Here is a 21,335-nt window from a genome sequence, read left to right on the forward strand (position 1 = left end):
CCCAAGAGGATTCAAGTGACACTCAAAAATTTCAGATTTACTCTGTTCTTCCTATGAGAACAAGTGGACATATTTCTCCATTGCAGAAACATTTTAAAAAGAGGTGGCAACTGCACAATTGAGTGTACAATTGAAACCCATGTAACTAAGACAGAACCTTAAAATTACAAGAAGCGTGGACAATGTTACTATTCAGCATATGCCATGCAGCTATAATCTAAAAATCTAAAAAAAATGGGAGGTAAGCAGGAGGGAGAGAGAAACTAATTACCTGAGGAGAATCAAAGGGATATCGACTACTGAACTTAAATAGAAGCTGAAATTTCTCCCCTTCATATAATGTACCTGGAGCACCTTCCATATCTACGATCCACCTAAAAAAAGAGATACAAATCTTTAGTAAAATAATCAAGCAATTTAAAATAAAATACAAAAGAATAACTGAATGAACTACCTATTATGGCACTACTAGCTGAACTATGCTTCAGTATCACAATGACCATGAAAGCAAAGTAAATACAACATGGAAATTAACACCAAACCTCCGTATGTGAGAAACAAGTTTGGTATTTTATATACTCAATCTTTGCTATAGTGTTGTAGATTATACAAGCAGCAATGCCTCAGGAAATAAATACAAATGTGTTTCCCTATAAAATGCCTATTTGTACTCAAGTTGAAAGACTGGTAATATGTCCACCCCCAGCCTCATTACCAAGTCTAAAACTTGTGTGATGATTATTTCTATCTCCTTCCTCAGGTGAAAGCAGACTCCCTTTCCATTTTATTTTACTTTTCTGCCAAGGAGATTTAAGAATAATAGAAATGTCACAAATAAAATGCAGTTTACTAACATTAAATCAGAATGAAAAGGGGCATGCTCCTTTCCCTGACTCACATCTGCAAAAATGTCACTTGTGGTTCTATATAGAACTTAGCAACTAAGAGAATGTGAAGGTTAGCAAGACAATAGCACACTACAAAAATAGTAGCTGATTTGCAAACTAATCTACTTTAATCACTGAGCTCCTCTTTAAAGGTTGTGCAACAATAAAGGAAACTGATAGGCCAAAAAGGTACCTGTAAATATATAAATATATATAATCAGTAACGAAGGGAAAAACTTACTGTCTAAAAGGCAGGAAATGCATAGTTAAAGTCCAACTATTTTGAAAAGTAACTCAAAATGGTGTCAGAGGGTTGCATGTCTATATTGTCTCAATGATACATGTCAGATGTGCTCCGAGTTTTATCAACATTCCCTTAGGATGACCTACATATTTCGCTTATGGCTTTGCTGCTTAAAGTAATGGACACCCCACATTGTGTACACTAGAAAGGTTTTATTGGCATCATTTTTTTCCCCAGACATATAGATATAATGGCAAATAAAAGCATAAACCAGCTTATACTTTATTTTTGAAAAACACAAAAATATTCAAAACAAACCACCATTCTCCATAATAATTAGTTTCCTGAAAGAGTCTGAAGATTTGCTCTTGGTTCCCATCATCTTACCCTCAAGCTATTTTAATATTCATGTAGCCCACTCATCGTTTGCTGTAGTTCAATATCTTACTCTCTTCTATTCTTTTAACCCATTGCCACATGCTACAAGGGCCATACAGAACATGGCCCTTTCTCTGGATTATACAATAACCATGTGACATTTCATTAAAATCACAATATTTATTTTCTTCTGCTTCAGTTTCCCCCGCATCATGATTTAATGTCAAATCTACCTTGATGGCAGTGATTGATGTATTTAGGAGTGAAAGGTATAGTTTGCTTATAGTCTTTTCCCCATTCCTGTTGATGTCAAAGCATGGAGTGATCTCACATCGCCTTCTCTGCAGTTTTAAATAAAACTGAATGCTTAGCATCCCTTCAGATTTTGCTCTCCTGAGTTCAGAATTGTTTGGGCACACCAAACAGACAAAGGAAATCCAAATGAGAGATTGTTGACTAAGAAGGATACCATCTTGATTTAATGCAAAATGTAGATAATGTCAAACTACTTTAGACTAATAGTTTTGATCTAGAATGGTTTGCCAGAATTTCATTCTGCTCTGTCAGATAATGTGTAGGCACATTTAGGCTGAATTTTTAAAAATTCCAGTCAAAAAAGTTTTTTATTCTATATAAAAAAAAGTGCAAGCATCACTGACCCAGACTTTATAGAAGACAGTGAAATGTATCATACTGTAGATTATAATCCAGTTTATCAGTTACTAGTGAACATATTAAACAGTGTACTTGTGAATCATCACTTTTTTTATATCCATAGATCAACAGGAGAAAATATTACTCTAGAAAAAACATTTCACTTATCTATAATTTGAGCTAATGTAGAAAACATGAAAAGTATTTACACACTCACTGTGTAATTGAATTTTGAACACTCTTTTCATTTAAAGTCATTCCTGGAGGTGGGTCATTCTGCAAAGCCAACAGTTCTTTCTGTAGTCTCTTCTAAAAAGAATATAAATAGGATTTGAAATATTGCATAAACTATACATTACAGTAAAGCTCATTAATTTACAGTACATTTTGCTGTTTTGCTTTTATTAAACATCTGAAACTCATTTTTTGCCAACTACCTACTCCAAACTTGAAGTACAGAAAATGTGCCTGAGGACAAGGAAAGGGAGCTTCCTGCCACAAAAATTAAACAATCTATTATAATTGGTTAGATAAGAGAAAAGTCATAAGCTCCAAACTCAGTCATGTTCTCGTTTATATAATTCCAAAATATATTTACAATATATTATTGGCAACTGTCGATCTAAACTGGATCATGGTATACGCATTAAAGGCCTAATCAGGTGCCAGATGAATCCACTTATGCTGCCAAGCCCAATTTGAGAGTGAAACAGCTTGTTATAAATATATTTACAATATATCAGAACAGTTCTTAAGTTAAAGCAAGAGAAGCAGATAACATAATGGTACTTAGCAAAGACTTTGGCACCTCCATAGTAAGAACAATCATGGCTCCTTACTTAAGGTGGAATACCATTTTGCACTTACAGCAGGGATTCAGACTAGTGTATAAAAATGCAGCATGTCCTCCCAAGTTTAAAGCACTGAGCAGAGAATGAATTCTGCAAATTTAGAAGAACATCTATTAGTTTGAATTAAAAGTGAAAAATGGGTTCCTTAAGAAGTTTGGCATCTGCATCAGTCTTTTCTTTACCCTAATGAGCCGAACAGAATAACGCTCTTCAAACATTCCATAGAATTAAAATAAATTAAAAACTTGTGCATAGGTCAAATGTAAAGCAATTAGGTCATAATTAAGCTGTTATTAACTATTTTTGTATCTAATTATTATGATTACATAAAGTACAATTGGAGTCAAGACAACAGCTCTTAAATAGAGCCATTGTGACAGAGGTAACAATTACTACCATTCCTCCCAGCTATGAGATATTCTGATATGGGTGTCTCAGTTCCTCAGGGAAGCTGTTCCACTGGTTATAAACAGTCATTGGAACAGGGATCTGAATTTGGGTCTCCCACACTGCAGAAGAGTGCACTAATCCCTTGGTTATTGGGTAGCCTGGGGTGCATCTTTCTCAGTCTTTCCTGCTCAAGCTATTCCACTTTGTATAAATTAGTCACTGGGCCAGAGAGAGAGAAAAGGAGAATGAGAATGAAAGCCCGGTGATTTGGGCACTTACCCAGAAAGTGGGAGACCGAAGTCCACATCCATGCTCCAATGACTAACTATTTATACCCAGTAGAACAGCTTCAACAGGAGAGACACAGACATCACAATATCCCCTAACCCAGTGCTTCTCAAAGTGGTGGTCCGCGGACCGGCCATCGGCTGCCAGTCCGCAGCGAGTTTCCTTATGAGAGCGTCGAATAGGATAATAATATGGCACCGGTCCCTGGCACATTGGAAAAAAAATTACCCGTCCCCCACATCACATAGCTTGAGAAGCACTGCCCTAACCTACTGTTTAGCGCACTCTCCTGCAACATGAGAATATTTGAACTTGCATCTTTCCCCATGTCAGTCAGAATGGGGAATTGAACCTGGTTCTCTCACATCCCAGCTGAATGCACTAACTACTGGGTATGGAGTACCACCCCCACTTCTTCCTGGCTTTTTGTGAACGGTGCCCCAGTCCCAACAAAAGGTATTGCCCTAAATTTGGCAAGTTTGAATTAAATTCACAAATTGTTACAGGGGTACTGAAACATGCATTTTTCAGTTAATTCACCATTTGCCAAAATTTTTTTGCCCAGCTCTAACGGGTAGACTATTAACCTGACTGTGTTTGCTCTCTAACTGTGCACATCAGTACTTAAAAGTCTTTGAGTTAAATAAATGCACCCTGAATTATCCCAAAATCAAGTATTACAAACTAAGGAAGTCAGATGTAAGGTTACACTTGCAAGAAATAAAGGCATGTTAAGATATGGAAACACACAGAAGAGAGATGAATTAATAGGCAACCTAATTTATTACTGTTTGATTCTGCAGCCTTAAAATTATTGTAATGTAGTTTAATATGTTATTTAACAGAAGAAAACACATCTTGTTTATTCTTCTGAAGGTAATAAAAACAGCTTGAAATTTAGAATTGCCTCACAATTCTATACTGGATTACTATAAATAAGAATATAAAACTTCCGAAGTGTAACAAAATAAGTATCTTTGCATAGTAACCGAAGTTTGAGATAATACTGTAAGTAATGCTTTATTACTCAACATATACCTAGGAACAGGTTAACTGACCTGTTTCCTATTTTGCCAGTATTAACTGAAATCCTGCATAAATACTTTCAAGTTCTAGTGATATGTTGCTTTTGTCAGATCAGATGAATTTCCTATTTTATCTATAAGATTCAACCTGTACCTGGGCTAAGTGGTGCTTAGAGTGACCAGACAGCAAATGTGAAAAATCGGGGTAGGGGGGTAATAGGAGCCTATATAAGAAAAAGACCCAAAAATCGGGACTGTCCCTATAAAATCGGGACATCTGGTCACCCTAGTGGTGCTAATAAATTTCCGATTATAAATACTGTTTTTGCCTGAGTCGAGCACTCAATTGTTTCAAATAATCTGAGAATTGGCCCACAAGTTGTCAGCCTGCACAAAAATTTTATGGAAAATATTTTAAACAGTAAAGCCACTTTTTTTGGTAGCTCCAGACCAACCATTTAAAAAATCTCAGCATTTTATTATTATTATTTATAGCAGAACAGTGATTTTTCTCTCTCTCTGTCTTAAAAGAAATCACATCAAGGTTAGTAGGCCCAAAATCTGACTTAGCTTTCAGATCACCTTCTCTGGATATAAAGACCCTGTAATATGTTTTGTCATCCCCAGAAAAATCCAATATAACCCATTTAAAATTACTGGACATTACTAACTTCATAGTCTACCCCTCCAACCACCACTCTTTTATTGCTTTCTGTCTATAAATTCCACCCTCACCCCTTAGTTAAACATGCTGTTTCAAATAATTTAACTTTGACCTAAACTACATTAGGTCTCAAGGTGAATAAAATCCTGGGGTTTTTTTTAATATTTTCATTTTTTCTTAATTTAAATTTACTCTTTCATTTACACATTACTAGTTTTTTTACTTTCTTCATATTTTATAGTCTTAGGCCTGGTCTACACCAAAGTATTAGATAGACCTAGCTCAGGGCTGTGAAAAATTTTGCGCCTGTGTGATGTAGTTGGGTCGACCTAACCCTCACTGCAGATGCATTTAAGTTGATGGACGAATTCTTTGTTGACCTAGCTACCGCCTCTCTGAGAGGTGGATTACCTACAGCAGAGGGTCTCAAACTTCAATGCATTGTGACCCCTTCTGACAACAAAAATTACTACACAACCCAAAGGGCGGGGGGGGGCGGGGGGAGAAAGAGAAGAGGCGGCAAAGCCTGAGCCAGCCCCAGGCACGAGAGCGGGGGGAGGGAGAGAGAGGAGGAATTTTCTCCTAACAAATTTCACACCTAATGCTCATCTATTCTGCAAAAGGCAAGTCCAGGGCCTCATTAATATCTCTACTGTAAGAACCCCACAAACTCTGACACAAAAGTGTAAGGGAACATGTTATATTCGCGAACACCACTTTCTGCTATTTTGAACTTCCACAGCTCAAGAAAAAGATGAATGGAACCCCAGGTCAGCAGTGGGCTGAGCGGGGCCGGCGGCCGGGACCCCGCTGGCAGGAGCCGGTAGATGAAAGGGGTCCCGGCCGCCGGCCCCGCTCAGCCCACAGCCAGTCTGGGGTCCCAGCCGCCGGCCCCGCTCAGCCCACTGCCTGCCTGGATGAACGGCCTGGGATAATGGCTGCCAGCCCTGCTCAGCCCGCAGTCAGCCTGGGATACCAGCCGTCGGCCCCGCCCACCTTGCTGCACTATTATTTACTTTACATACAACAATAGTTTAGTTATATAATATAGACTTATAGAGAGAGACCTTCTAAAAACGTTAAAATGTATTACTGGCACGCAAAACCTTAAATTACAGTGAATAAATGAAGACTTGGCACATCACTTCTGAAAGGTTGCCGACCCCTATTCTATATCAAAGGCACTCAAAACTGAAGGTTCCTGTCCATTTATTTTCTTTCAGTCTCAAATTGTTGATTATTGTTCTCCTCTCCTCCCAGTCTAATTAGCAGAGACTGCAAGCATGCAAATGTATTTGACCTTGTCTCCAGAAACTCAAAAGGGGACAAAATATATACAAAACAAAGAGAATGTAAATTAAGTGCTAACCTATTTACACTACAATACAAAAAGGGGGGACATTCAATTAAATTTAAAGGCAGGTAATAAAAATTATTTTTGCACAATGCATAATTAACCTCATTGCCACAAAATCTCATTAAAAACTAAACAGTTTAACCTGTTTATTCACTTATATGGGTAAACAGAACAGTTACTTTAATCAGGATAAAAAAATCCCACAATCCAATTTAAAACTAAAGTTTCACATACATACTGAGATATCAGTATTTACACATTCAGTGTCCTTTAAATTGTTGCTGTGAGTTGAAGGTGTTTGGTCTGTAAACTGAATTAAAATTAAAAACATCTGTATAGTTTGAAATTTAGAACTGTGCTCTTTTCCAACAAAATGTTGGAAACTAACTTTCTTGTGCAATCTTGTTCCTTTTCCATTTGTGGCTCTCAGGCACAACATACTATTTCAGATTGCTCCACAGCTTTGCAGGACTCTCACAATGTTAGACAAACACCTGTCAGGGATGGTCTAGATGAGGGGTTCTCAACCTTTTTCTTTCTGAGGCCTCCCCAACATGCTATAAAAACTCCACGGCCCACCTGTGCCACAACAATTGTTTTTCTGCATATAAAAGGCAGGGCCAGCGTTAGGGCCCCACGCTAAAGGGGGCCCTGTGAAGCTAAGGGCTAGTCTACACTGGCAACGTGTAGTCGCGGCAGAGCGCTGGGAGAGAGCTCCCCCAGTGCTCTAAAAAAACCCACCTCCACGAGGGGTGTAGCTACCAGCACTGGGAGCGCAGCGCTGTAAAGTGCCAGTGTAGACAAGCCCTAAGTTGCTCAGGCTTCGGCTCCAGCCTTGGGTGGCAGGGCTTGGAACCCCAAGCTTCAGCCCCATGCATTGGGGCTTCGGCTTTCTGCCCTGGGCCACAGCAAGTCTAATGCCAGCCCTGATTAGCAGACCCCCTGAAACCTGCTCGGGGCCCCCCAATGGGCCCCAGACACCTGGTTGAGAACTACTGGTCTAGATAATACTTAGTGCTGTCATGAGCGCAGGGGCCTGGACTAAATGACCTCTCGAAGTCCCCTCAAGTCCTATGATTCTACGATAATATTTACACCTTTTTTCAAAGATGACAGCAGCACAGTAGCCACGGCACTAGTCCTCCAACCTTAAATAATTCCCTATTACCAGATTCCAGGTGCTTGAACTACAAAATGCACATATATAATCAACCTCACGCAGATCACACCAGGTGCTTTCAAAATATATGAAATCAAATGGAATAATCCAGAAAAAAATTGCATAATACCAAGCAACCCATGGAAATAATGGGAGGAACTTCCAACCCAATACTGAGCGTATTGCTCTCCGGCACTAAAACCACTGTGTAGACCAGGGGTTCTCAGACTTTTGTACTGGTGACCCCTTTCACACAGCAAGCCTCTGAGTGCGACCCCCTTTATACATTAAAAACACTTAAATATATTTAATACCATTATAAATGCTGGAGGCAAAGCAGGGTTTGTGGTGGAGGGTGACAGCTCGCGACCCCCCATGTAATAACCTTGCAACCCCCTGAGGGGTCCTGACCCCCAGTTTGAGAACCCCTGGTGTAGACTCTCCTCCCACATCTGTCCCTGAGCTTCAGAGTCCAAGCTGCAATGTCTACACAGCTGTTTTTAAGCACTGTAGCATGAGCCAGAGTACATAGATGCGGGCTCTGAGATTCGCTGCCACGGGTTGTAAAATGTAGTGTATACATACCCTTAGTTGACACTACTGGAAAGAAGACACTATGGGTTTTCAAAGACAATAAGCAAACTTTTTTTCAAATGTGCTGGTCCAAACCAATAGATCATGTACGGTCATTGATCTACACGTCCAGCTGCCACTAACTGCCAAGTGAAAAATCCCCACTTACTTCTATATATGAATAGCTAAAGGTATATCCAATAGAATGATTTGGATATTCTGATTTTAAAAAAGCAAATAGAGCAAACAGTGCAAGCCCAGGAAATGAGCAACCCTACGAAAAAGCTAGAATGCATATGGAATGAAGGAAATGTTTTAGAAAAGAATTATTTTGGTTTCAATTTTCCAAAAGTTTATATTAGGCCTGGTCTACACTATGAGTTTAGTTCGAATTTAGCAGCGTTAAATCGAATTAACCCTGCACCCGTCCACACAACGAAGCCATTTACTTCGAAATAAAGGGCTCTTAAAATCGATTTCTGCACTCCTCCCCGATGAGGGGAGTAGCGCCGAAATTGACATTGCCATTTCGAATTAGGGTTAGTCTGGCCGCAATTCGACGCTATTGGCCTCCAGGAGCTATCCCACAGTGCACCATTGTGACCTCTCTGGACAGCAATCTGAACTCGGATGCACTGGCCAGGTAGACAGGAAAAGCCCTGCGAACTTTTGAATTTCATTTCCTGTTTGCCCAGCGTGGAGAGCACAGGTGACCACGCAGAGCTCATCAGCACAGGTAACCAGGCAGTCCGAGAATCGAAAAAGAGCACCAGCATGGACCATATGGGAGGTACTGGATCTGATCGCTATATGGGGAGAAGATTCCGTGCTAGCAGAACTACGTTCCAAAAGACGAAATGCCAAAACATTTGAAAAACATCTCCAACGGCATGATGGAGAAAGGCCACAATAGGGACTCATATCAGTGCCGCGTGAAAGTTAAGGAGCTCAGACAAGCCTATCAAAAAACAAAGGAGGCAAATGGTCGCTCCGGGTCAGAGCCGCAGACATGCCGCTTCTACGCTGAGCTGCATGCAATTCTAGGGGGGGAAGTCACCACTACCCCCACCTCTGACCGTGGATTCCGAGGAGGGGGTAATCTCAGCCATGTCTGAGGATTCTGCGGACGGTGAAGATGATGATGAGGAGGAGGACAATGAGCTTGCCGAGAGTACACAGCACTCCATTCTCCCCAACAGCCAGGATCTTTTTCTCAGCCTGACTGAAGTACCCTCCCAACCCTCCCAAGTCGTTATCCCAGAAAATGAGGCCCTGGAAGGGACTTCTGGTGAGTGTACCTTTGTAAATATAAAACATGGTTTAAAAGCAAGCGTTTTTTAATGATTAATTTGCCCTGAGGACTTGGGATGCATTCGCGGCCAGTACAGCTGCTGGAAAAGTCTGTTAATGTGTCTGGGGATGGAGCAGAAATCCTCCAGGGACATCTCCATGAAGCTCTCCTGGAGGTACTCCAAAAGCCTTTCCACAAGGTTTCTGGGCAGTGCAGCCTTATTCCGTCCTCCATGGTAGGACACTTGACCACGCCATGCTAGTAGCAAGTAATCTGGTATCATTGCATGACAAAGCCTGGCAGCGTATGGTCCCGGTGTTTGCTGGCATTCAAGCAACATCCATTCTTTATCTCGCTGTGTTATCCTCAGGAGAGTGATATCGTTCATGGTAACCTAGTTGAAATATGGGAATTTAATTAAGTGGACAGAGGTGGCCGTTCCTCTGGGCTGTTTGCCTATGGCTGAAAAGAAATCCTTCCCTGCAGTTAGCCAAGCGGGGGGGGGGGGGGGGGAGGGGGGGGGAAAAAGAATCATTGGCGCTGAGCTTTTCGCGTTTGGCTAGCAGGGATCTTCCCTGATACCAGCCATGCGGTGGGGGGGAGGGGTAAAGCGATCATCCCAGAGAATTGGATTGGGGGGGGGGGAGGGGTTTAGTTTGGTTTCTGCTGCTGCACGTTAACAGGAAAACCGCAGCACTCAACGGGCTTTGCTTGGTATGTGGGAAAGGAGGGCACTGCTTTTAGGAAGGCTGCAGAAGCCGAAAGACAATGGCTTACCATGGCCGCATGCAAGCCGAATTCTGTTGCCTGGACCTGCGTCTGTGATCTCTAACACCAAAGCCGCAGGCTCTCAATATTAAGATGCATAATGCGACCTTGTACCAAAATCACATGTGCTATGTAATGTGAATAATGTTGTTCACCGTGAAAGAGTATAAGCATTGTTCTGTAAAATGTATCTTTTTAAATACTTCTCTACCTTTTTTCCCTCCCTCCCGCAGCTGCAAATTTTTCAAGCCTCCCTCCTCCGTCCCGAAGGCTCTCTCAGATAAGGCGGCCCTCCCCCCTCACCATGTTCCATAGCCTCCTCACCCAGTCGTGTAAGAACGCGGCGGGGGGGCGGGGAGGCTCCATGCACCCTCCCACTCCACCCCAGTGGACAGCTCAACCGAAAGGCTGTCATTATTTTGAACTTTTTTAGTGGTCTTTTCCTTCCCTCCTATCCTCCTCCCAAACCCCACCCGGGCTACCTTGTCAGTTCTCTCCCTATGTTTATAATCAATTAATAAAGAATACATGATTTTTAAACGATAGTGACTTTATTTCCTTTGAAAGCAAGCTGTGATCGAAGAGGGGAGGGTGGTTTGCTTACAGGCAATGAGTCAATCAAGGGGGCGGGTTTTCAAAAACAGAACTTTCACACCGTAGCCTGGCCAGTCATGAAACTGGTTTTCAAAGCTTCCCTGATGCGCAGCGCTTCCTGGTGTGCTCTTCTAATCGCCCTGGTGTCTGGCTGCGCGTAATCAGCGGCCAGGCGATTTGCCTCAGCCTCCCACCCCGTCATAAAGGTCTCCCCATTACTCTCATAGAGATTGTGGAGCACACAGCAAGCAGCAATAACAATGGGAATATTAGTTTGGCTGAGGTCTGAGCGAGTCAGTAATGTGCGCCAGCGACCCTTTAAACATCCAAATGCACATTCTACCACCATTCTGCACTTGCTCAGCCTATAGTTGAACAGCTCCTGACTACTGTCCAGGCTGCCTGTGTATGGCTTCATGAGCCATGGCATTAAGAGGAAGGCTGGGTCCCCAAGGATAACTATAGGCATTTCAACATCCCCAACGGTTATCTTCTGGTCTGGGAAGTAAATCCCTTGCTGCAGCCATTTAAACAGAGTAGTGTTCCTGAAGACGCGAGCGTCATGAACCCTTCCCGGCCATCCCACGCTGATGTTGGTGAAACTTCCCTTGTGATCCACCAGTGCTTGCGACACCATTGAAAAGTACCCCTTGTGGTTTATGTACTGGCTACCCTGGTGCTCCGGTGCCAAGATAGGGATATGGGTTCCATCTATCGCCCCACCACAGTTAGGGAATCCCACTGCAGCAAAGCCATCCACTATGACCTGCACATTTCCCAGAATCACTACCTTCGGTACCAGCAGCTCAGTGATTGTTTTGGCTACTTGGATCACAGCAGCCCCCACAGAAGATCTGCCCACTCCAAATTGATTCCCGACTGACCGGTAGCTGTCTGGCGTTGCAAGCTTCCACAGGGCTATCGCCACTCGCTTCTCAACTGTGAGGGCTGCTCTCATCTTGGCATTCTGGCGCTTCAGGGCAGGGGAAAGCAAGTCACAAAGTTCCATGAAAGTGCCTTTACGCATGCGAAAGTTTCGCAGCCACTGGGAATCATCCCACACCGGCAACACTATGCGGTCCCACCAGTCTGTGCTTATTTCCCAGGCCCAGAATCGGCGTTCAACAGCTATAACCTGCCCCCATTAACAGCATGATCTCCAAAGCGCCGGGGCCTGCAATTTGATAGAATTCTGTGTCCATGTCCTCATCACTCTCGTCGCCGCGCTGCCGTAGCCGCCTCTTCCTCGCCTGGTTTTGCAGGTTCTGGTTCAGCATAAACTGCACGATAACGCACGAGTTATCACCAGTCATGGTGTTTACAATGTTCATGACTGCTGTCTTGAGCTGAGCGGGCTCCACGCTTGCCGTGGTATGGCGTCTGCACTGTTCACCCAAGAAAAAAGGCGCGAAATGGTTGTCTGCCGTTGCTTTCCCAGAGGGAGGGGGAGGATGTACCCAGAACCACCCGCAACAATGTTTTTGGCCCCATCAGGCATTGGGATCTCAACCCAGAATTCCAATGGGCGGAGGAGATTGCGGGAACTATGAGGTAGCTATGGGATAGCTACCCACAGTGCAACGCTCCGGAAGTCGATGCTAGCCTCGGTACATGGACGCACACCGCCGAATTAATGTGCTTAGTGTGGCCGCATACACTCGACTTTATACAATCGGTTGCCAAAAATCGAATTCTGTAAATTCAGATTAATCCCGAAGCGTAGATATACCCTTAGTGACAATGGAGACGAGAAAGATTTTAAAAATAAGAGGCATCTAGCTTTGTGGACAAGTTAATTCTAACAGTGTTCTATACTGCCAGGTGGCAGACCTATGTTATTTATTATTTGTATTACAACAGTACCTAGGAGCTCCAGAGAGGAATCCGGACCCAATAGTACTGGCATCCAACCATCCTCTGGAAATATATCTGTTATGATGTGGGACAAAAAAGGTCAAAACCAATGTGAAATACGGATTTTTAGAGTGACGTGCTTAATACAATTTATTTAACTTTTAAAACTACTACTTCATATATCTTTTACTAAACAAAAGTCTACACTAGCATGGATATGTTGCGCATTCTTATGGATAGACAGGACCACGTATTACAACACCCATGAACAATTCTATTTCATTTACATGTTCTTTGATCAAGTCTCAAGGACCTGATGCAGCACTAAACTCCCAACAGTACTGACGTTTCAGTTTGTAATAAACACACACTATCACAGAAGCATTTCATTATATCTAAAACCACATGTAGAGGGAAAAGGAAACCGCAAAGGTTAATATAATCAGTTATATTCTAATGGCAAAAATAATGAATACTGCCACTACAGCAACATGCTGCCTCACTTATGAAACATACAGCAGCATTTAGTTCTGAAAGATCAGTACACAGACGTAAATGAGTAAGTTGAAAATATAAAACACAACATGACAAACTTATCTAGCTAGACTAGAGCTTGCAATCAGACGCATGTGGACAGATGCTTCCACCCCCAAAGAGACCCGCTAATATTAAAGACCTGACTGTAGAATCAGAAACCCATTTAAGTTTCTTTTTACATATAAATTGAACAGAAACAAAGTTATTTTACTTTTAATTTGCCCACCAATATAGCCATTTATATTTTCTTTCTGAAAACATTTAGAAGAACTAGTATTTTTCAGACTGTTCTTTCCCTGCTCCCCCAAGTTGAAACAACCAGTAACTGAATGTTTATTTCTTTCCATGATAATATATTGAATTTTCAGCAGTTTTTATTTAGCACAGTAAAATATTGGGGTTAGGTAAGTAGGTCAAATGAACTACTTCAAGACAAGATTTCTACAGACTACTTAGGATATGCAGTTTCTAGCTACTGTAATCATGCAACAAATGTCAAAGATTTATTATGCAATATTATTTTTAAGTGAGACAGCTTAAAATTCATACCTGTTTACCAGGCATCACCATTCATAACAGCTGAACATAGCAGTTGACAACCAAATCGTTGGTTTTCTTAAAACAAATCTAAATCTAAAAAACAGCATATCCCACACTCTTGGAAATGCATGCACAAAATTATAGGTGCAGTTACAACTGGTCATTTGACACATTTTTTCTTCAAGATATTTGCAAATACAGTGACTGAATGCACTCATTCAGTATGTAAACATATGCATTTTTTATATGTGCAATTCTGAAACACCAGATGTAGTCTAATTTTTTAGATTATATATTACATACAAATATATATTATGGTTGTAAAGTTAAGCACTCAAAAGTTAAGTGCCAAAATTAAGGCTGCCTGTGCAATCTCAATTCAGTCTGCTTCTGCAAATATGTTATGATTGACTTGGCCACATCATGCAGGAAGTCTGTGCCAGAGCTAGAAATGGAACACAGCTCTCCCATGTCCCATTCCATTAAAGAACATTCTTTTGTGTTTTCTCTTCTTGCAACTCTATCTCATTCACTGTCCATCCTGTGGTACTTAATGAGGCAAGGGTCTGTAGAATAAATAACATGGCACCATGTAATTAAAGACTATTTTAATGCACAACAGGGCAGCATTAAGGTTATACAGGCAACCTTAATTCTGCCATTTCCTTAACTGAGAGTAAACTTTGCAACCTTAACATTCTTTTAATGTAGGGGGGTTTTTTTGTATGTCGTTTCCTACATATTTCTGAAAAGCAAACTGAAAAAACAGAAATTCCATCATAAAGAACCATATGAACCACCACAGGGGCAAACAAGAGGATTGGAAGTCAGGACCTTTAGATTCACAGCATATACCATTACACTTCAGCTAAAGGAGAAGGCTGTAGCAGAAGTAGATTGCCATTATCCTCCATGAGAACCAGACACTAGAAAAGACAGCATATATTTTGTGGTCAGAAAATAATTGTATAAGCACTAGCGAAGGAATGTTGGGAATCAGGATTGTTGGATTCTATTTCTCGCTCTGGATGGAAGTGTGATTTAATGGTTAAAGAGAGCACACCTAACTGACACATTTGTTCCAAAAGTGAGTGTGGCTAAGTAGATGAGACATGGATCTCCCATATTAGAGGTCTGGGTTCTATTCCTAACACAAGTCATTTCTGGCAGAGCTATCTCTCAGTTATCCTGCCTATAAAGGGGGGAAATGATCCGTTCCTTACCTGCCAAGGGCATACGGCCTCTCTCAAACAATAAAGGCTGGGAAATGCACAGAATTAACAGGAAGTCAGTGGAAGTGCTGAGACTAGAAAACTCCTGATGGCTCTGCACGGGGTCCAAGAGCATGCTCACAGATTTTAGCTGCAAGGAGCTCTACTGAGCACATAAAAATAACTTAATTTGCAGTGATTATAACCAAAACTGGATGGGATTTAGAAATGCAACCTTCCAATTGCAGGACTATCCCACTTCCAAATTTTGAGTTCTTCCTACAAACCTGCTGCTAGAACTCTTCAAAGTAGCAGCTGGATTATTTTTTCCCCCTTATCTGGTAAAACTGCCTATTTTTCCCCTCATATTCTCCAAAAAGGCTGAATCATTCTTCCTAAAACCTAAAAATATTCAGTCTTAAGCAGAAAACAAGCATGGAAAATTTCAGCCACAATGGTTCAAGTTTAGTAAAGTTACAAGCAACTGAACTCATGCTTATAATGGAAAGTGTTAGAAAACCATAAATGTGCATAAATATCAATCTCAAAGAAAGGAAAATTAAGAACCTGCACACATCAGGCATCTGAGCCTGCATTTCTTGCACACCCTAACCTGTCACTGATTTCAAGAGATCTTTGAGGTGCATAATGAAGGCAGAATCAAGTCCTACCCAGGTAACCATATTGTCTCTATATAAATCCATGGTATGCCCACATCTTGTATACTGCGTGCAGATGTGGTCGCCCCATCTCAAAAGTTCTCTCAGATTAGAAAAGGTACAGAAAAGAACAACAAAAATGATTAGGGGTATGGAACAGCTTCCACATGAGGAGAGATTAATAAGACTGGGACTTTTCAGCTTGGAAATGAGACGACCAAGGGGGATATGAGAGAGGTCTATAAAACCAGGACTGGTCTAGTGAAAGTAAATAAGGAAGTGGTATTTACTCCTTCTCATAACACAAGAACTAGGGGTCACCAAATGAAATTAATAGGCAGCAGGTTTAAAACAAACAAAAGGAAGTATTTCTTCATTCAACATACAGTCAACCGGTGGAACTCTTTGTCAAAGGATGTTGTGAAGGCCAACAGTATAACAGGGTTAAAAAAAAGAACTAAAGTTCATGGAGGATAGGTCTACCAATGGCTATTAGCCAGGATGGGCAGGAATGGTGTCCCTAGCCTCTGTTTGCCAGAAGCTGGGAATGGGCGATAGGGGATAGATTACTTGATGATTACCTGTTCTGTTCATTCCCTCTGAAGCACCTGGCATTGGCCATTGTCGGAAGACAGGATACTGGGCTAGATGGACCTTTGGTCTGACCCAGTATGGCTGTTCTTATGTTCTTAACTATTGCACGTTTGGATGCTAGAGACAATCAAGTTTGATTAGTTCATATGATTATTAAATTTGCATACGTCTAAAAGATTAGTAAATCAGAAGTTAGGCAGTTTTAGATTATAACCATCATATGGATAAACAGGAAAAAGCATTTTAACTTCCCACTCATAGCTGTTTTAATAGGGAACTTGCATCACTCAATCTTATTGCATTAGAAACTAACAGTTCCCACGTAGACTGCAGAACCAAAAAACGTGTTAACTTTCTGTTGGTGTACACCGAAACACTGTATTACTAGCAGTCTCAGATTAAGGGAAGGGGAGAAGTAGGGCATTTCCTGATTTTCAGTGTATCTTCAATAGTCTCTCTGAAGGAAACATTAAATAAATGTTTATCATATTAAGTTATGATAGGGGGTTTTTTTGTAGTTAACTGTACCTTGGGACTGGCTGTGAAGATCTGTATTTCTTTTTTAGGAACTTATATTAAAAAAGGTTTTCTTTAAAATATTTTGAAAACAGGCCCCATATGAAGCTCCAAAATCCAAGAATGAGCTTCCAATGCACACAGAATGTATCTGGGGTCCACTATCCCCCTACACAATTTTCAACACCATAGAAAGTTGTAATTTTTGGTGTACATTCTATAAAAACCTAGCCTCTTGTTTTTGTTTTGGAGGAGTTTTATTGGTATTAACGCTAAATAAAATTATTATCAAGCTGTAAAAATTTAATGAGCTATATTTTAAGATGACTTCCTTTCCAAAAGTAGTCATTTTAGTTTTGATATTTGTATCAAAAATGTATTTCCAAATCACGAAATAAAAATGATGCAAAGATTATGCCAATGAAACTGAAGGATTATCAAGGAATAATCTAGCAGTTCTACTGAGAAAAGATCTGACACTAAATCTTTCCCTGACCAAACAAAAAATAGTTAAATTGGATTTAAGTATCATTCCAATATATTGTAAGATTTGTTATAATGAGATCAAAACCTTTTTCTAAATTTATAAACATCGGCTGTGGACATCTTAAATTTGGAACAGTCACTGCACTGATCCACTGATTATACCACTGCCATAATCCCAGTTTCCCTTTGTCATCTCTTTTCACACAAACTTGAATTCTGAAAAGACATTTTAACTGTGTGCACAGAGGTACATGTGGAACCAAGTCTGAGGTATATGCTTTAATACCATACTAGCCTTTGTTCTTTTCATGTGATTAATACACTTTCATGAGTTAGGTACAGGTCATTTGTATATGTAGATATCAAATCTCAGCAAATACAGAGCTAACGTAATTCACGACACACGGAGCTTGACTGATTGGACTGTAGGCCTTCAGTATGGTATTTGTATAATCAGGATTTTATTTTTGCCTTGAAAACTGCCTCACACATGAGCCAATGTAAAAATACATCTATATTTCAAATCTTTTAATGTAATGCTATGTGATTTTGTTTGTACAATGAAGTTTTAGGCATTTTGCTAAAATTTAGAAGAAATTACATTTTCAAGTATTAATGCTAAAAATTTCAGTGCATAAGGACTGTGAGTTACAAGTCTTTAAACAAGGGAAAAGCTACCACCAATTTTATCCAGGGATTTTATAAAGTGTGCATGGTTTGTATGCATCACCAAATCCTCAAGACAAAACTATATTATAGTTAATAAATTTAGGTGTATTTTTACATTATTTACATCTGCCTCTTACATGAGGGAGATGTCAACATCTGCTCAATAAGCAGCAGCAGTCCAAAAAGCGAACAGAATGTTAGGAACCATCAGGAAAAGGATAGATAATAAGATAGAAAATATCATAATATAAATCCATAGTATGCCCACACCTTGAATACTGAGTGCAGTTCTGGTCACATTAGAATAGGAAAAAGGAAAGAGGAGGGCAACAAAAATTATTAGGGGTATGGAACAGCCTCTATAGGATCAAAAAACGCTAGTACTGTTCACCTAAGAAAAGAGAGAGAGAGAGGTAGGGGTGTGTGTGTGTGTGTGTGTCAGAAGTCTAAAAAAATCATGAATAAGAAAGTGTTATTTACTCCGTTTCATAATACAAGAACTAGAGGTCACCAAATGAAATAGGCAGCAGGTTTAAAACAAACAAAAGGAAGTACTTCTTCCCACAACACACAATCAACCTGTGAAACTCATTGTCAGGGGACATTGTAAGGCCAGAAATATAACTGGGTTAAAAAAAAAAATTAGATAAGTTAATGGAAGATAGGTCCATCAATGGCTATTAGCAAAGATGGTCAGTGACCCAACCCCATATTATGGGTGTCCCTAAACCTCTGACTGCTAGAAGCTGGGCCTGGACAATAGGTGATGTATCATTTGATAAATTTCCCTGCTCTATTTACTCCCTCGAGCATCTGGCACCAGCCACTCTCAGAAGGCAGGCTATTGGGCTAGATGAACCATTGTTCTGACCCAGTATGGGCATTCTTATGTTCTTACTCATGAGTTTAACCTCTGTAAATAGTGGAAGCAGCAACAGTAGCCAATATAGTTGAGACTTCATAAGCAAATCCACACTATCCACTTGCTTTAAGACATTCATAACTTTCAAATAACTTCATATTCAAATAATTTCAAATGGGGCGGAGTAGAGCTGTGGCTGGGGGTCAGAGCTAGGCTAGGGGCAGAGTGGAGCTGGGTGGTGCTTCCTCCCCAGGGCCCCATGGGGGGCTGACCTGGGCCCTGCCGCACGCCCCCTCAACTGTTCTTCCACACCCCTCTAGGAGAGCATGCCCAAAGTTTGGGGACCACTGATGTAGTATAATGAAATGTAGGATCATTTCTATGAATAAGGAATGTCTATTACATTGTTATATTATGTACAACAGCAACTACATCAAGATATTACTATAACCAAATAAAACCTCAATAAGTTTGTGGATCAGAGTTGTTCTAAAATTTAAACAAGTCCCCTGATAATCGGCTCCCAAATAAAAATAGTGGACAACCTATTGCAGCGAGAACTAGATTTAATACTTAATGTGATTTTTAGAATCAGACACTGGAGATCGAAAATGTCACATAACCTATTTTCACATACTTGTTCCAGTCTAGTTTTAAATATGACCTAAAAAGGATTTTTTTTAAAAAAAACTTGCTAGAGCATCTTCATCATTAAAGTGACCTGAAAGGTTTGTGGGAGGATTTCTGGTTTTGTTTAAAGGTTTTTCTCCTGTTCGTTTTGTACCTCAGAAGGAATGAGGAATAACAATTCTGATCTTCCCTTGTTTGCTGCAGGTATTGAGGGCCTCAAAATCTATATTGTCAGCTTTCACACTTTAATTGGAGTAACTGGGTTGTTCAATCTTTAACAAAGATTCCTCTAGCCAATATATTAGTCATTAAAGTTAAACAGATATCAACAAAACCAAGTATTGTAGCCAGTTTAAAGATCTCCACTATTCTTAATTGTTTAACATTCACTCTAAATCAAAAGCTTCTCTTCCATTTTACAGATTTCTCATTAAATAACTGAACAGAATCTCTCAACTTCAAGAAAACGTTACAAAAATGTGCTATAAAAATGTGTTTTAAAAGGCTACATAATTAGTAAGATGGAAACAAAAACAATGCTTCACTAGCTCCCTGATCAAAAGGCCTAGGGAAATAAGGGGTCCCTTAGACACTATCAGTGAGTTTAACAGATACACTCGAGATTAACATCTATAATGTAAAAACAAGCACTAAATTAGACTTTCCCACTGCCATATTTTCCAAGAAACAGACACTAGCTAAAACATTATTATTAATACTAGACAGCACTTTGCATCTGTGGATCTCAAAGTGCTTTACAAAGGTGGCAGTCATCTTCCTTTTACAGATAGGCAAACTGAAAAACAGGTGTGCTCTTGTACAGTTTATTTCACAACACAGACTAGTGGCAAACACAGGAACAGCCCAGGTTGTATCTCCTTACAGCTTCACAACAGTCTCTTCCACATAGTTTTTATACATATCTACAGAAGGTTTTTTTTTTTCCCCCATAGAAACTTTTGGGGACATAATTTATAATTAGTCAAAACTAAGCTGCATAAAGAATTCTGAATGTTAAATAAAGACCAAACTGCAAAAATAATCTGGCATACAGATTCTTACAGAAAATAGAGACAAAAGATCTATTAGCCCATTCTCCTGCTAAATCGGGATTATCTGGTACTGTATGTTCTCACGTGCTTTATTCAGTCTTGTTTTAAATGACTCAAACCTGGACTTCCATTACTTTCTTGGGAGACCATTCCAGAGTCTAATACATTTCACTCACAGAATTTCCTAGTCTATTATAATTATTATTTTTGCACTTATTCATATTGTTAGAGAGCTTATTCCTTCACCCTCTCACTTCCCTGGTCCTTCTCGCTTGAACAGAGAGCAACAATACCCAAAGTCCTAAGGTGCAAACAATTCAATGTGTATTGGGGTGAACTTCCAGCAAGCAATGATTCCAATTTCCTTCCTCAGTGTCCCCCTTCCCAGCTCTGATGCCACAGAGCCTGGCCTGTGCCCCGTTCCCATTCCCCCCTTACTTTCTGATTGACTGCAGACTATATAGTAAAACTTGAGTTCTGCTTAGCTATACCTTAACCAATTATTTTACTGAAATTTAACTAACCAATCCTAACATTGTTAACATGATTTAACCAATTATATCCCACCACCTTAATTAGTTTACACTCAACAAAATTAATTA

The 21,335-nt window shown here is 40.3% G+C and overlaps 1 protein-coding gene across 2 annotated transcripts in view; it reads right to left on the bottom strand.

Annotated features, from left to right (window-relative positions):
* The window catches only part of UBE2W (ubiquitin conjugating enzyme E2 W), a 37,385-nt gene that overhangs the window by 12,520 nt on the left and 3,530 nt on the right, over positions 1 to 21,335 (bottom strand). For both annotated transcript variants that reach the window (XM_024197648.2, XM_024197647.2), the window contains exons 2-3: positions 2,381 to 2,472; positions 272 to 374 (exon numbers count right to left, since the gene is read on the bottom strand). In XM_024197648.2, coding sequence (XP_024053416.1) covers positions 272 to 374; positions 2,381 to 2,472 — 195 coding nt within the window. The remainder of the gene's footprint in view (positions 1 to 271; positions 375 to 2,380; positions 2,473 to 21,335) is intronic.

Source organism: Terrapene carolina, unplaced genomic scaffold, assembly GCF_002925995.2.
Source record: "Terrapene carolina triunguis isolate 2854851 unplaced genomic scaffold, T_m_triunguis-2.0 Scaffold58, whole genome shotgun sequence".
NCBI classification, from domain to species: Eukaryota; Metazoa; Chordata; order Testudines; family Emydidae; genus Terrapene; species Terrapene triunguis.